Source organism: Hemibagrus wyckioides, linkage group LG08, assembly GCF_019097595.1.
Source record: "Hemibagrus wyckioides isolate EC202008001 linkage group LG08, SWU_Hwy_1.0, whole genome shotgun sequence".
In the NCBI taxonomy this organism is placed as follows: domain Eukaryota; kingdom Metazoa; phylum Chordata; class Actinopteri; order Siluriformes; family Bagridae; genus Hemibagrus; species Hemibagrus wyckioides.
In genome coordinates, this window is record NC_080717.1 from 28,220,573 (window position 1) to 28,238,398 (window position 17,826).

At 39.5% G+C, this 17,826-nt stretch overlaps 1 protein-coding gene across 1 annotated transcript; it reads left to right on the forward strand.

Moving 5' to 3' along the window:
- Positions 1-192: 192 nt before the first annotated feature.
- LOC131357491 (serine/threonine-protein kinase DCLK3-like) lies at positions 193-12,815 on the forward strand. The gene is made up of 20 exons (XM_058396473.1): positions 193-4,099; positions 4,391-4,490; positions 4,741-4,796; positions 5,144-5,239; positions 7,796-7,917; positions 8,608-8,681; positions 8,989-9,055; positions 9,185-9,323; positions 9,400-9,471; positions 9,578-9,692; positions 9,788-9,884; positions 9,980-10,088; positions 10,181-10,321; positions 10,409-10,643; positions 10,970-11,064; positions 11,173-11,223; positions 11,437-11,815; positions 11,916-12,092; positions 12,210-12,323; positions 12,468-12,815. The coding sequence occupies exons 6-20, from the start codon at positions 8,621-8,623 to the stop codon at positions 12,476-12,478; spliced, it is 1,863 nt and encodes a 620-aa protein (XP_058252456.1). The 5' UTR covers positions 193-4,099; positions 4,391-4,490; positions 4,741-4,796; positions 5,144-5,239; positions 7,796-7,917; positions 8,608-8,620; the 3' UTR covers positions 12,479-12,815.
- The last annotated feature ends 5,011 nt before the right edge of the window (positions 12,816-17,826 follow it).

A 17,826-nucleotide genomic window follows, 5' to 3' on the forward strand; every position in this document is an offset into this window, starting at 1 on the left:
TACAATAGACACAAATATAAGAAGCTTTAAGCGTTTTAATTAAATCTTCTCACTTTATCAAGACAGGTTCAAACGCTAACCGGCAGAGTCTTCTGATTGGCTAGAGAAGGGCAGTAGGTTGAGAAGCAGTGGACCAATGGAGACTTTTATCCCGCCCCCTAATTTGCATAAGACTTTACTTGTGAATTTTGGAAATAAACACTAGCATCCTGGAAAGAACAAACATCCGAGTAAAATAAACACGGAAAATAACAGCTTCTTTTTAATTCCTAGAGTTTCGAGTTTTATTTTTTAAATTGTGTTTTTAATTCTGTGATTCGCGTGTTTTAGTTTTTTTTTACGTGTATTTTCATTTTTTTTTTAGAGTACGGTACATATGGCGCTAATTAGACGCCATAGAAAGCAGGCAGGTGGATGGACACGCTGCGAGCCAGATGTTAAGTGAGAAATGCCAGCTGTTGAGCGGTTCGTGATGCTTCTGAACGGGAGTCAGGTGAACGGCTCCACCGCTGGAGAGCACGCGCTCCACAGACCGCCATGGGTCACCACAACGCTCGGCTGCGTCCTTCCATCTTCATCACCATGGTGGATACTTCGGGCAACCTGTTGGTGATTTTCTCCGTCTACAAGAATCTGAATCGGAAGGCCGGTGAGTGACACATTTGGGGAAGTTCTGAGGAACGGTCTAGGAGGAGCTCGATAAAAATACAAAATGTCAGAAAATGTTTTGACGGAAATAAAATGGGAGCTATACCACTGATAAATGGACGAACCGGACGTAGGGTAAGTTGAAGAAACCGGTGGATTGGACAGCCTATGAAATACCTATGAAACGGAAGCACGTCATAGAGCACGAAAATCACAACCTAAAAATGATAATGTCAGTCTTGCACATAACGCTTCTCTTCAATGCCGTAAGTCCAGATAAGTACCTGGATGGACGCCCTGTCAACTTCACCGATGCCATCGGCTTCAGCTCCACCACATCCACTGATGCCATCGGCTCCACCACCCAATTATGAAGAACACGCTCATCCAGACCACCGCCAGTCAGCGCACGCCTCGCAGAGGACAACCAAAGTGATGCCCGTCTCCTGCCGCACCTTCTTGCAGTCCACTCTAACCCAGTCCCGACCCAATGACCCTTTCTCATCAACCCTAGGGGATCAGAACTATGAAACGGACCCAGACGGACAACGAGGGTCCTCTGTTCGATCAAGTGCGATTGATAAAACCTCTCTCACTTTAACTAAAAGTTCAGTACTCCTTCTCTGTCTCTTAGCACTTTGTACAACAAGAAGTAAAATTCCTAGGACATTTAATCTCAGCAGATGGCAAAAGATTGGAAACTAGTAGAGTTGAAGCCATCCAAAACATTTCAAAACCAATCACAAAAAAACAACTGATGTCTTTCCTTGGAATGTGCTCATAATGCAGGATGTTCATCCTAGATTATGCAATCCTCGAGGCTCCCTTGAGTGCTATAGCTCATAAGAAGGGCTTATTAGCCCATAGTGCACTTAGTTGGACCCCAGAAGCAGAACAGGCATTTGAAAAACTTAAACGAGCTCTGCAAATTACACCAAGACTGGGAATCTCATATCCAAACAGGCCTTTAACATAAACAGTTGATGAAAAACAGGGTTGTATGACATTAGTATTGCTACAAGATCATGGGGGTAAACTTGGACCAGTGGCTTATTTTTCAGCTAAACTTGACCACGTGGCAGCGGGGCTTCCTATGTGTCTCAGAGCTGTTGCCACAGCTGAAAAAGCGGTCAAGACATTGTGGGATACTGCAAATTAGCTCTTCTTGTTCCACATGCTGTGTTGCAACTGTTGCTAGAACAGAAAACAGCACACATGACCGCAGCTAGATGGCTGAGATATAACACCGTTTTATTAGAAATGTCTAACATTTCAGTAAAACGCTGCACAGTTCTTAACCCTGCCTTTCTTCTTCCAACAGATGTGGATAGAGAGCCTCATAATTGTGTAGATCTCGGAGAATTGCAGGTCACATTCACTCCAGATGAAAGAGCCACCTGGAAGAAAGCAGGATGTCTGGTAAAAGAAGGGGTTTGGTACAGCCTTAACAGTAAACCCTTTCTACCAAAAAAATTGTTTCCATATTATGTCTAGATCATGTGTTGAAGGGAGGGATGTATAACAGTATCGCTAGATATTGGTTCATTAAGAAAAATGTGTTATCTGTGCTACAAACAATGTGGGCAGGAGTGTTAAAACCCCCCAGAATGCACACCCACCACCAGAACGGCCTTTTCAACATTTAATGGATTTCATTGAACTGACACGAAGTGAAGGTAAATGATAGTGCCTTTTCACAGTTGACACACTTTCTAAATGGTTAGAAGGTTTTCTGACATTAAAACAGGATGTCATTGCAGTAGCTAAAGCCCTGATAAGTGAGATTATTTCAAGATGGGGAATTCCTGATAAAATAGGCAGTGACGATGGAACCCCAATTTGAATTCGTCAGTCACACATTCATCATCCAGCTAGTGGAGGAGCAGTAGAGAGAGTAAACGGCACCCTTAAGAACGGGCTTATCTTGGGTAAAAGCCTGCCCCATTGTGCTCATGCACAAGAGAACTAGAGTAAGAGGAACTTTGTGAGCTGTGCAGGCATAGGCTAGCTTGATGGGGATCTGTCGATGAACCACTCCTTTCCTCAAATTCTCCTCAGATCTCTCAATGTAAACCAAGATCTTCACCTTGTACCTTTTTGTGATGTTTCTGACCTGTGTTTGGATTGTGGAGCTGAAGTCCTAGTATTTGTAACCTGGCAATTCCATCTGTTTTCTCTGTAACTATGTTTGCAATCTTACAAAACATCCATTAACAATTCCATCTTCTATGAATGGTGTCAAGTAAATCCTCCTTTTTTCCAGTGACAGGTTTGTTTTGTCTCCATCCTATTTTCGGGTCTTTCCTGTAGTCTTCGGCATCAGTGGTTAAGATGTCAGTGTGAAGTGCCTGTATTGTTTCAGTATTGTGCTTCTGAACTTCTTTGTTGATGGCAATTATGTGCAGAACATCATGAGGGGCTGTCTTCAGCATCCTGGAGTAACAAAGCTCTTATCATCTTCCCTAAGAATCTCAGTCTTCTGCCTCAGTCGTAGCCTGTTCAACAGTTTCATGAAAGCAAGGTCTTCTTTCTGGCACATAATCTCTGTGAGGGTAATTTGAAAATTGTCCTTCCTGAAGTCTAGCACATCCTCTTCATTTCCAAGAGGATGCAGTTGGTAAAAGTCTCCTACAGCTAGACAAGAGATTCCTCCAAAAGGTTTCTTGCTACCTTTGATCTGTTGAAATCTTCAGTTCATGTAAGTAAACAAGTCCTTTGAAATCATGGATACTTCATCAATGATAAGAATCTCCACGTTATGCAATCCAGCTCTTACTTCGTCTAGGGCGTTCCCACGTCCTTGATAAGGTGGCTTCAGGTTCCTTGGCAGTTTTAAAAGGGAATGCAATTGTTTTACAAGAAATGTTGAAAGCTGCAGTTCCAGTACAAGCAGTCAGCAGCACCATAGGCAAGGAGAGATCCCCTTCTCCCCCCAGCACCACCTGACACAAAGTAAAAAAACTGGACCAGATTATGACCCCAAACATGCTTCTGGCACCATTGGTGTATAGTGTGAAATATGGCTGCCTGCATCTCATTTAGACTCCTAAACTACTTCCTCACAAATTGAAGCGATATGGCACTTAAAGTTTCAACAATCTTCCGTAAAACTTTTCTGGCTACTTCTCTGAAAATCGAGCATATCTGATAATTGCAGCCTTACCAACAGTTCTCTTCTGCATAACTCCCATGTCATTGAGCAGTCGGTGAACATTCTTTCCTTTAATTTGCTGGCCTCACACACAACTCGGTAATTTGACACAAATCTGCCAGACACATCTTTTCCTCCTCTCCCAAATCAGCTCTCTCCCCTTTTCACTTTTCACCTACAGGGTAGGTGAACTCAGCGGCACCCTGATTGGTCCACAGAAGCTGTTCCCGCCCCGCCTTGCAGCCAGGAAAAGCAGTGCTATCTGTGGTGCTGAAGTTGTGCTTCTTTTTCAACATGGAGGTGATATGGGTGTTGTTGTCTGTGGTTCTGTAATAGCTGTTTCTCTTTTGCTTCTGTGTCACTTTGGTTGGAGATGGGCAAGGAGCACTTGCTGTTCTCCCATGGCTGGCTGCCTCTGGCCTCTCACCACAGGACCCAATATGTTAAGGGCATAATAGTTGATTTGAACTCACAACCTTCCAATCAATAGTCCAATACCTTAACCACCAAGCTACCACTTTCCATTGTCAACATTGGGATAGTGTTCTTTGTCACTTCAAAGCTCTCATCTTGGCTTCTGAAACATTACAGATTTTATCAGCTTATTGACAGCGGCTACACAGATATAGAAATCCTAGACCAAGAGGGCTTGAATGATTACCACCCATTGCTTGCTGTGTTGAATGTGATGGTATGTATTATTGCTGTACATGATTAATGGATTACTCTTTGAGTTTTTGATTATTTTTTTTAAATTGGTTATACAATTTATGCTATAGTAACATAGCTTTCAATCATATCTGAGCTTGGTTAACAGCCCTGCACTATTAATGTAGTTTTGTTGGTTTTCAAAGGCTTTGTTACTGTGAGTTAATAGAAATCCAAAACTTTAAAAGCCTTAGACAAGTACTTTCTTTGACTGCTTAAACTGTACCATGCAGGGAAAGGAGCCTTTAGTCAAGGCATGGAAAACCTCTTGCAGAAGCTTGATGAACAGGTAGACTTATTTATCAAAAACATTTATTTTTGGAATAATCCCATGTTTCCTGAAAACTTTGGTATTTTGTAATTTAGGCAATATTTTTCACTATCTCTCCAGTGGTATCTATTGAGAAATGTGACATTTGAAACTGCATGGGGCATATAAGTTCAAAAACATCATAAATGCCTGGCTGCTACAGGTTGTCTCTGCAGTTCCAAATGTGCTTCTACTTGCATTTTGCTGGCTGACTTTATTTACTACAGAAATCTGAGTATTTGAAACTGCTGTGGACGAAAGGGAGGTGAGCAAAGAGTGTGCCATTAAGAAAAGTCTATTCGTTTATCTATTTTCTTGATTTCCAGACATCTGACATTGCACTGCATCGAAGCAGAACATCTCTGGAATGTCTACATATATTTGTAGGTGACAATGCAGAGAAACTTTTCCTGACATGTCTGGTGAGTACAGTATGGGCTTTTCTCTCAATCATGGGTGCACGTTGAATTTACTTTCTTCTCTGCCTATCTTCAACAAGACATTTAATTTAATTCATTCTCAAGATAAACACTAGAGCTACTAATAAATGATTATTAGTGGGCTAGCTGAATTTTTTCCCCACTCTTTACTGTGTGGATACTGAATAATCACAGATATGTTCTCTTTGCACATTATTTTAGTCTATTAGGAAACTTCCTGGTTTCAATGAATTTCAGATGAAAGCCATACCAAACGTGTAAAGTCGGGTATCCTCACTGTTCTTGAAGATGATGATGCACCTGCCTCTCAGTCCTCAGTCATCAATACTGCCATTGTGTTGGAAGAAGCCATTGCCCTCACAGATCTTCCAGACATCCCCATTGCATTTGCCTACCCTTTTTGGCCTGCTGTTTGCTTGAACATGGAGTTAAACACACACACACACACACACATAAGTACACCTTTGAAGTTGTTCAGCACATCTTTAAGGAACTTTCAACCAGTTGCTCACAATGTGTCAGGAGTTTGAAAACCAAGTTCTTGCTCTAAGTTACAAGGTGGTCTTTTTCTCATGCTGACTGGCCTGATCAGTCTCTGTGACATTAGCAAATGAAGAACTGGGGAACCTTTTTTCATTCTAACACAGCCCTAGGTTTTTATGCAATCTGGATAACTGTTCCAGTAAATATTACGCATTTAGCTGAAATTGTTTTAAAAGTGGACAGGTGCTGAATAGTAGTTTGTATTGTATTGAACAATTCTGCATATGATTCTTGTTGATCATACTGTTTGTGTGTAGTTATAGATGATAAGCTGTGGAACTAACACAAGCACTGACTTACAGTTTTATTACTGGGTTTAAAATAAACCTGTTAATTTTACTATATTATTGGGATTTTTAGTTTTGAAGTTTTTATAAATAACAACAAATCATTTGAACAAAAGATAATTTGGCACAATATGGAATTCATAGCACGTAAAACCTACAATTTGAAGTTTTCATCCATATGAAAAAAGTTACGTGAATAAAAGAATGAATTGGCACAACTGCAGGTAATTTTCAAAACTAAAAAGTCAACTATTTAGGAGTGATGTTATTGTGCTGAAAATACAGAATTACAGTGTTAAGTGCCACATTTTTTAAGTGCTCACACCATGATAGTGTTGTTGAATGAAAGGCACAATTCGCATGCTACATAATTTTAATATATTCAGTTTAATGCAAACAAATGATGATAATATTTTGAAAAATACACTTTCAATCAGAGGAATGAAGATTAATGTTTCACCTGAAATTGTCCTGTAGTTTCTTTCACTCACCTTCGCTTAAGCTTGTTTTTTTTGCCCAAAAGACCTCATTGTGTTGAACCTGGTTCCTTCTGGAGAAGGTGTCTGCATCTGACTCTCAGATTTTCCACATCAGATCTTCTGTGGTGTCCACTAGTGCAAACAGGTTTCAGCTTTCTGAAGTGTAGTGCTCCCTCACGAGGGTTTCGCTGTAGGCTTCACCACTCTGAGCTTCATCCCAGTGCAGACACCATAAGCTACACCTCTAGACCCAGGGTAGCACTGAGCAGGAAGCGTAACAAGACAACAAGACACTGTTTCATAATGTTACTCCACATCATTTGTTAACACGCAATTCAAAATGGCCGACATAGTATAATGGTATCATTCAACTCAGTATTGCTTTGCTGAATTACCATTTCCAAAGTCTGCACAAGTTATAAGCAAAAATGGGAATTATTCATATCTCCTGGTCAGGAGGTGGCACTGTTCCAAAACTCATGTACCCTCAGGTCATTGTTAGAAGACACAGAAGTTTGGTGTCAGTGTGCCAAAGTGACATTGGTTCATGATTGTTTTGGTGTGCGTACTGTCATATTTTTCGATTACAATACATTTGATCTCATTAAAAATCTCTGAATAACTTTTGACCGTCATTGACTGCAGATAATCTGAGCAGCATTTGGGGAAGTTCTGAGGAATGGTCTAGGAGGAGCGCAAAAAAATGTTTTGACGGAAATAAAATGGGAGCTATACCACTGGTATAAAACAATTGAGTCTTTGTCAAACGGTACAAATGTTGTGGGCATTTTTAATGATGATGTTAAATGGGGGGGGGGATCTCCACTTTTCCCACACTTTTTTTTTTGCCAAAACTATTTATTTAATAACATGAACTATACTGTAGAAAGGAGCTCAGAAATCTGTGTTTTTTCAAGATGGGGTATTCCCCTGAACCATGTTACCATTCTAGCAATCTAGGATGGTATAGACAGCTAAGATATTATGTAAATATATAATTTATATATTGGGTAAAAAAAATTCTTACTGCATTTTATTGCAACAATAACATAAAATGGATTTCATACAAATTCGTTAATAATCTTAACAAATCATTTTATATGCATTTAGTGGCTGTTTTCAGTATTTGTTTAAGTAGTTCACGTTTATTTGTGGCAGTGGATCTGACGTGCATGTTTATACAGTGGGCATTTAAAGTGTGTTGTAATCAGCTCCATTTTCCCCGCCAGCTCCTTTAGACACCCCCCAGCCCCCCCCGCCCAGCGTGAAACAGAACGCGATTATGACGTCAAAGAGAACGCTTCTACGTCAAGAACTAGCTGCCGTTAGTTACTCGCATCACAAGCTAGAGGTAAGTTGACTTTTCAGGTTGTCTGGTTATAAATGTTATTTAAGTCTTGAGTAAAACTGTGTTTAGAGCAGAATACACCGAAAATATCTAATATAACTATTTCTTCACCTCAAACGGTAAGATTGTCTTTCACTGACCCCACACTGTCCAGTACACTGCGCTTATCCAGTGAGCTAATGCTAATTTCCATGGGATTTTACTGCGTCTATAGGCTACATAACTGATTGACTTTAACTGAACTTTAACGAGGAGCAGGAAAAGGTTATAGATAAGAACGTAAATGTAAGAAAACCGATTAGATAAATGACTAGTTTTGTAACAATTACGAGAGCGTTAACTTCACTCCGCGATCCTACCATCATTTTGATTTCCCCCGCAGCCATTTTGTGACATTTGGCTATAACGCTCTCTCTGCCCGTAAAATGGAGTAAAATTGGGTTAGATCAGACCACCGTACAGAACACACCACCGTACAGAACACACCACCGTACAGAACACACCACAACGCTTATTGTTAACAAACTCCTTCACATCATGATGAAAGTGACCTCCGGTGGTGAGATCCGGTATTGGTCTATCTCTCTCGTGAACACTTCAGTTTCTGTTTTAGAGAAACGTCGAAACATTTTGAAAATAACACGAAATAACCATAAAATCACTAATGTTCCAATCATTAATGTTTTTTTTCAGAATTTGAAAGAAAATGACAGATATTGTGATACTTATGGATCCACAGATTCCTGCTGCAGTTTCCTGCAGTTCAGGTAGGACACACACACACACACACACACACACACACACACACAGAGAGAGAGAAAGAGGTTGTGGAGATTCTTGAATTTGGCTCAGAGCTTCAGTTTAGCCTAAACATGACACCATTTTACATACATCGAAAATAGACATGCAAAAAAGTGAAAATTCGAGGCACAGTGTTTTGAAGAACATTATCATTTGAAGTTTGTAGTTTTTCATCATGTATAGAGAGTGTACAATGCTTTCAAATACCTAACATTCACATGAGCATAGAGACATGGCATTACTCTGTAGCTCTAACTTTGGTTTTCACTGCAGGGAACAACACAGAGCTCAAACCTGAACCCAGTCAATGCAATCCGGTACATTATTTCCCCCTCATGAGGTGAGTCTCTTGTTACTCCGTTCATATAGCACACAGAAATTGAACATTTACTTGTAAACAATATCATCAGGAGGTTAATACGTGTGCAGAGTAATCCAAATAAAACAGCTGGTTCAACATGTGTTGCAGCAATGCCATGGATAAGGAGACTCTGATTTACTTTACCCAGCTCCAGGGAAATTTCTATTTCGAAACCAGTCAGTATCCTGACCAAGTAGAAAGCTATTTCTTCTGGAAGATAATGGAATTGTTTTGCCATAAAAACGGAGTAAGTGTCGTAGTTCGTTAAGCGACATCCCCAATACCTACAATAGCCATGATAGCTAATGTTATTTCTTTTACAGGAAGTGATGATGTGTGAAATCGCAGCCCTGCTGCTGAAAAGCTACGGCTTGCTCCGGAAGAGACTAGCAAAAGTAAGCGGTTCACACACCGGTATCAGCATCTGTCTGTATGTGTCTGTGTAATATTGCTGTGTTCTTGCCAGTATCATGCTGACTATGATGACAATGTCTGCTACAGGTCAAAGACGCTCAGACATGGAAGGAGTGGTGCCTTCCTCTGGCTCGACTTCTGTTCTCCGATGCACCGGATGACGAGCACAGAGAGGCTGTGATTAAGATGGGAGATGATCTCGGTATGGATAAACAATCATAGTATTTTTCTAGAATTTTCATATCATGTGTCATGCATGTAACTGCACTGTGACCTAATCCTCATATGCATCTGCAGCCTCCAGAAATCTGATCTACCCAGCGCATATCTGCTATGTGGTGGCAAAAATGGACCTGGGGTCGCGTAGACACTTCGAGTTGGTCGGCTGCAACAGGTACGGTACCTGTGTGTGTGTGTGTGTGTGTGTGTGTGAGAGAGAGAGAGATGTTTTTTTTTCCAGACTGACACATTGTTCTGTTTGTTTATTAGTTCCAGAATTCCATTTGGCACGATGGTCTTTACTGACCCCTTTCTGAGAACTGAGATGTATGAATACGCGCTGTGGATGACCTCAGGACGGGCTCAGCCAAGCTTCCAGGTTGGAATTTATCCTCTTTTCTTTTTAATGGACACTGATCAGCCAAAACTAACTAATAGACTGAGAATGAATGAATTTCTTGTCTCTTTTAGATCTTCAAGTTGTGCCAGGCCAGCAGAGAGTATTATGTATATTCGAAGGAAAAAGCCCATAGATACTGTGAGGTCATCACTAGGGCAGTCATCACTTTTCCCGACAGATTCACAAGGAGCTTTGTTGAACAGCTTCTTTTGGTAAATAAGATTATTACTCATTGTGAAACAGTTTCTAGGTTTTAAATGCAAAGCGTCGCCAATGTACTTTCCTTGTCTGTCTTGTAGCTGTCTTGCGAACTGCAAAATAAAAATGCAGAAGAACCTGAGTGGCTGCTCGAGCTCCGGCAGCTGCATAAAAATAAATTAGCAAACACTAATTTCACTGATGACCCAGAGCAGCACATGGTGTGTACCAGCCAGAGATTCAGAGTCTCTGAGATTCAGGAGTTAAAAAATGAACCACCGAATGAGATCCCTGAACTCCAGCCTCCTGGTCCGGAGCAGCTTGCTGAACTGGAAGGTATGATACACTCCACCATGTGGACAAAAACTAAACCTTATACACAATTTGTATTGTGGAAGCTGTATGTACCAACTCAGTCGACAACACAATCATTTCTGATTATTTCTATATTTTTAAATGTCAAGACTCTACTATGTTTACTAGGTACTCATATACAAGGTACTTTAACATACTCCAAGAAAAGCTACCAAAATAACCATGCTGTAATCTAATAACCACAGACACCACAAGTCTCATTGTTTACTACAAGAGAAGACACTGAGCACGATGCTCTATCTTTCCTCATTCAATTTTAATCAACTAAATTATTGTCTGTTTAACAGCTTTGCTTTCTTCACGGTACCAGTTGGGAGATCTGCTGGGGAATGGATGCTTCGGCTTTGTCTTCAAAGCAGTCCGGATCGCAGATAATAAAAAGGTAAAGGTTCGGTCACATTACAATTGCTGTGGATTTGTACTAATTAAGCTAATTAGAAAAAATGATGCCTTTTAGAATTTACTAATTATTTCTTATATATGCAAACAGGTCGCTGTTAAGGTCGTCAAGAAGTCCGGATATGTTGCAGCTATGAAACTGGTAAGTAAACTTATTCTTATTTATTGTAGTTAAATATGTTCCTACTCACATACAGGAAATCATTTCATTACCTGTCGTTCATCATAGATATTACTGGAACACAAGAACTGATCTAGCATGAGTACAACTAGTCCAAACCTATACCACTGTAACATTTCTGCTTAGCACAGTTTAGATGTATTCACATCCAGCCCATGTCTGTTCTCATTTTAGCCTGGAGAGGCGGAGGAGCTGCCCTCAGAGGTGGCGCTAATGAGGATAGTATCTGAGCCACCTGTCTGTAGCAACGTTATTGAGTTACTGGAGTGGTTTGACATGGGCCATCAATTCGTCATGGTCATGGAACGGCCCAGTCCCAGTATGGACCTCTTGGAATTCATGCAGCTTCAGGGAGGTTTCCTGCCTGAAGCACAGGCTCGAGACATCATGGCGCAGGTGATTCGGGCGGCTCGTCACTGCTGTGACCGTGGAGTGGTACACAGAGACATCAAGGCCGAGAATCTCATCATCAACCCCGAAACTCTGGAAGTGAAACTCATTGATTTTGGCTGTGGGGAATTGCTGAAGGACACTCCCAGCACAGATTTTTTCGGTAATTTTACAAGATAGAATCAGAAGGAATGCAGTGGAGAACATTTTGTAAACAATTTTGTGACATTGCTCTTGGTGCTCTTTCTCTCTTTTACACTCAGGCACTATGTACTTTGCACCTCCTGAGTGGCTATTCCGTGGAGGGTACATGGGTGCTCCTGCTACCATCTGGGGTCTGGGCATTCTTCTGTTTCACTTCCTCAGTGGAAACCTCCCCTTCATATCATCAGAAGACTTGAATTATGGGTACTTGAATGCACTTCCTGACTTGTCTCAAGGTGAGTCGATGCAGAAACATGCACAATAAAGCTAAATATGCGAAATATTGCAAAATGACTTTAAAATGAACTGCTGATTTATTATTTTTGTTTATCTTTTTATTTTTATCTCAACAGAGTGCTTCCAGCTGCTAATATGGTGCATGGATTTAAACCCTGAAACACGCCCAACTTTTGAGCAATTGGCCAGGCACGAGTGGTTTACTGGAGGCAGTTCAGGACAAAGTCCAGGTTAGATAGGATGCAGTAGATCTAATTAATATGATCTTAGACATGCTGTAATGCTGTAATAGTCTAGATTGTGAGATTGTACTGGATCAGTATTGAGTTCTGTAACAGACAACTTGCTAATATCTGTCTTGTTTTGCTTTGCAGATTCCTCCTGAAACCAAAGATCTCATAACACACCTACACACACACACACACACACATTACCTACACTGTAACACGCAGTGATTTTATTCCATACTATGGAATAAAATCACTGTCAAAAATAATCGTACATAACTCAGAACATTTGCATGTTATTTTATTTTACTCCTGCGTAATTTAAAACGATTGTATGTAATTCTGTGTTTTGTCCGAGTTGGATTCCAAAATCTACGTCCACGACAATTTACAGATAGGAGATTTTGTGTGTTCGTTAGAGAACAACTCCAAAATGTACGACTATGACAGTTTACAGACACAGTGCTAGTTTTCACAACACCTCTGTTACACACACGACATGAGAAATTATGCCCACGAATGTAGTGTGTTCAACCACAGTCAAAAATACCTCATCAAGGCTACAGGTACAGGCATTACTATCTGAGGGAAGATATATAGGGCCTTATAATAGTTTAAATTTCTGCAATAAACTAAACAGTCTTCTTCCAGTTTTACATTTGAACAAACTTACAGATTTACAGTACGTCCAAAATTCCTTTTGAAAAACAGAAAACGGTCCGTGTACTTTTTGGTATTTGAAGTTTCTTTTTATAAACAGAAACAAAAAAACGAAAATGAAATCGTTTTTTAATTATGTGATGAAAATTTCAGACACCTTTTTAAAATTAGACTTGATTTTCTTTCCTCATTTATACTTTAAATAAAGAAAGTTCTCTACCAGGAGAGTAACAATACCACATTTCAGTCGTACAGAAATTTGTCGACGGTCCCTAAAATACCGTTTCCGAGTGTCTGTATAAGTAAGTTCACCGCGGTAGAACACTGCACGCTGCCACAAATGATAGAAGAAGAGATACGGCCGGTATTAGACAAAGAAAATGCAGCTGTTTTTCCGTTTCTATGCTAGAGAACTTTCTTTATTTAAAGTATAAATGAGGAAAGAAAATCAAGTCTAATTTTAAAAAGGTGTCTGAAATTTTCATCACATAATTAAAAAATGATTTCATTTTCGTTTTTTTGTTTCTGTTTATGAAAAGAAACTTCAAATACCAAAAAGTACATGGACCGAAAACAATGGCTTTGTTTTAAGGCACTTACATTTATGAATATAAAATTTGCCCACTCGAATGTCTCAAACCAAAAGGCTCTACTGAATGAACCGTCAAAGAATAAATGTACAGTCGTTCAATATCAACATCACACAAGGTACAATTATTCCGATCAATATGAAATTTATATCTAAGAAAATTTAAAGATGGGTATATATCATTAAACATTTTAAAGTGTACTTCCTTGGCTTTTGGGGTATGGGGAAGGAGATACATGGTTCTTAATTTAAAAATAGAGCTCTTGGGAAAAAAGTTGAGTCACGTTATTTCGACTAGCTCGATTTGGAAATTTATCTTGGGTCAATAAAGTTGTTATTAATTTATTTGGCAGGCTACACCTAATAAAATCTCGCCCATTTATTATTAAAGAAGGTAAATGAAGAGCTTCAGTTACACAAAGGCCTTTGGAATACAGTTCAATACCCTGTTATATTGCTTGTAATTACAATGAATATTATATTTTCCACAAACTGTGATCCCTGAGAGCTAATCTTGCCTAATATAGTTAAACTATCTCTGTAATATTACTCCTCTCTGTTATTACTGATAACTAACCCTTAAACAACAACAACAAAAAAAAAGATTAGCTCTCAGGGTGCCAGTGGTTTGCGCGCTTCGTGGAATCGATTCATCTTCCCTCAGATAGTAATGCCTGTGCATGTGGCCTCGATGAGGTTATTGAGGCTAGCGGTGTTGGTAAATACTACTTACACAGACTACATTAAACTTTAGCGATGCTTTACTTCCTGGGTTTCATACGGACTTATGCTTAAATGCAAAGCGCACTCACTAATTCGTTTAGACTTCATATTTTAACTGTGACGTTAGATTGTATTTATTATTTGAAGATTTCTTGCAATAGTTTAAGTATGTATTGCTTTTATATTTGTAACGTTCATCGCTTGTGTCACTTTGTTAACGCGCCCGCCTCCCATGCTGGAGACCCGTGTAAAATATTAGTACCACTGATGTCAATAACAAGCTGCAGTTTAGCTTATTTGGTAGAGCACCCGCTTCCCATGAGGGAGACCTGCTCGGAGTTGTATTTATCTATTATTTCAGAATGTCTTGCAATAGTTTAAGCAACATATTCGCAATCACACTCACAGTTTCTTCTGGAAATGCAGCATTCTAGTTTTGACTGTGGTTGAACACACTACATTCGTGGGCATAATTTCTCATGTCGTGTGTGTAACAGAGGTGTTGTGAAAACTAGCACTGTGTCTGTAAACTGTCATAGTCGTACATTTTGGAATTGTTCTCTAACGAACACACAAAATCTCCCATCTGTAAACTGTCGTGGACGTAGATTTTGGAATCCAACTCGGACAAAACACAGAATTACATACAATCGTTTTAAAAAAAATTACGCAGGAGTAAATTAAAATTACACGCAAATGTTCTGAGTTATGTACGATTATTTTGACTGTGATTTTATTCCATAAAAACCGACCACAGAGGCCTTGTGTGAACTCGGATGGGAAGAGCAAGACGAGAAGGAGAGACCGAGATCAGATCAGCAATCTCACCTGCAGTCTTATTGAACAAAAAAGCACAAAAAATGCACCATTATTGTAGCACAAAACGTATTTAAATGTCATTATAACAGATCAGTGCAAATACACTGGCTGAAATAACTGGTGTTAGATACAGTACATAGAATGGACTTCAGAATTCAGAAGATTTCTCACTACCTCTTGATTTGGAGTGAAAATAAAACATGAAACTTGAATGTTATAGCTGATGAATATTGAAATGTTGTAACTGGAATGTTATACAAACCTACCGCTTAAAATAATAATAATAATAATAATAATAATAAAGATCAAATGTGTGCAATTGAGTTTCCTGAAGAAAGCCGATCTTTACGTTGAGTTGATTTATCTGTGAAGATACTTGACTGAGTTTAACAAAAGGTCTCAATCAGCACTCTAGTTCACTAGGTCAGGAATCACTACACGAGTTGGGACTCTGGTCAAGACCCTGGCTCACTACACATCAGGACAAAGATGACTCAAGTTTCCGGCAAATGGGTCACTCTACTTACGTTTTATATTCCAAGTTTCTTCCAACGACCACAAATAGAGTTTTATGCAGATTAGGGGGCGGGATAAAAGTCTCCATTGGTCCATTGCTTCTCAACCTACTGCCCTTCTTTAGCCAATCAATAAAGAATGCTGGTTAGTGTTTGAACCTGTCTTGATCAAGTGAGAAGATGGGTAATTACACACAGCTACATGTAATTGATATCAATGTATACGTTAGTTAGATGCCTTAATTGTCCTATGAATCAGGTGTAATATGTCTAAAATGGTTCTTAAATGTTCCAGTCGTTTTGTGCAGGTTTTTTGGCCACATTGCCTTCTTTCTAGAGGAGCAGAGTGCTGGGGTTGTGCGCCCAGAGAGTGGACGATGTGGCCACAGGCACAGTTTAGGACAGACATTGAACCAAACTCCCCATCCAGAGACTTTCGATCTGTAGAAAAATTTGTTTTAATTACATCTATAGCATCATTCTACAATGCTTAGCCTTTCATATCCTCATATATATCTGCAGATCTAGCTTTTATTAACGGTCATCTTGAAAACATTGAATGGGGATACTTCATTACACCACCCGCATGCACTTGTCCATGTCCTGGTCAGTGCATGTGTCTGACCCTGTATCTGACTGACCTGAGCCTGTGTCTGACCCTGTATCTGACTGACCTGAGCCTGTGTCTGACCCTGTATCTGACTGACCTGAGCCTGTGGACATGGTGATACAGGACTCTGATTAAGAGTGTGGGTTAATACAGAGATAAGAGTAAACACAGAGTGAACTGCATTACTGTAAAGGTTTACATTTCATCATGATGAAACTGAACACATGAGCTTAGTGCTGCTAGAGCACTACTCTACTGTTTCAGCAACAATAACACTGTGCTATGATGCTAATGATGATATAATGATACACTTGTCCAGTTCATTAAAATAGTCTTTAGCATAATAACAGGAGGTGTGATACGATACTACAATAGACACAAATATAAGAAGCTTTAAGCGTTTTAATTAAATCTTCTCACTTTATCAAGACAGGTTCAAACGCTAACCGGCAGAGTCTTCTGATTGGCTAGAGAAGGGCAGTAGGTTGAGAAGCAGTGGACCAATGGAGACTTTTATCCCGCCCCCTAATTTGCATAAAACTTTACTTGTGAATTTTGGAAATAAACACTAGCATCCTGGAAAGAACAAACATCCGAGTAAAATAAACACGGAAAATAACAGCTTCTTTTTAATTCCTAGAGTTTGTTTGTTTTATTTTGTAAATCGTGTGTTCAATTCTGTGATTCATATGTTTTATTATTTTTTACGGGTTTTTTTTTTACGAGTACGATATTACGGCGCTAATTTGACGTCATAAAGGAGGGGCTAAAAATTAGGCAGGGCAAACACGTGAAAACACGAAACCAACCACGTGACACTGAACACACCCTGCCGGAAAGCCCCCTAGTGTTCCGGCAGGAAAATGTCCAACCATCCTGACAGTATAATATACAGTTGTGCTCAAAATGATTTATACCCTTGGTATTTTATATTGTTTTTCAGTTGTATTCTGTGATGAATGAATTTTATAATACTCTCATATATTTAATATGTGACAAAATCTAGCCATGGGGTCACAGTCCAGTGGCTTCTGTGTTGGTCCCAAGCGGGGATAATGAAGAAGCATTATTATTCCTTTTTTTTTTATTATTATTAATCATTTACACTTTTATAAAGGTCTGAAGACCAGCACTGGTGAAGAGGAGATGGAATAATCAAGCAGAAGTTTAAGCAGAACCTTCTCTATGATATGTAGAAATATTTTACATCTGGGGATAAGGTATAAAAATAACTCGTGTTTTTGAAGTTCCAATAACAATTTAATGTTTTAAAAGGTCATTAGGCCACAAATTTGTATATGAAATATATATACAGTAGATACAGTGTGGTGCTGTCCTAACACTGTGTATTGTGATGAAATACCTTTTACGCTGTTCCATGGTGCTGCCAGAACAGAGTAACATTGAACTGGGCGGCGTGGATCTGTTGAAAAGAGATTTAACAGAGTACAGAGTGATGAAAGAATGACTAAATGTTCATATAATAAAGAAGGTTTTTTAACCCTCTTCATGGACCCAATACACTGCAAAGTTCTACTGGGAAGAAAAACTAGTGTTTTGGTAAGAACAGGGAGAGTCAGCTCTAGACAG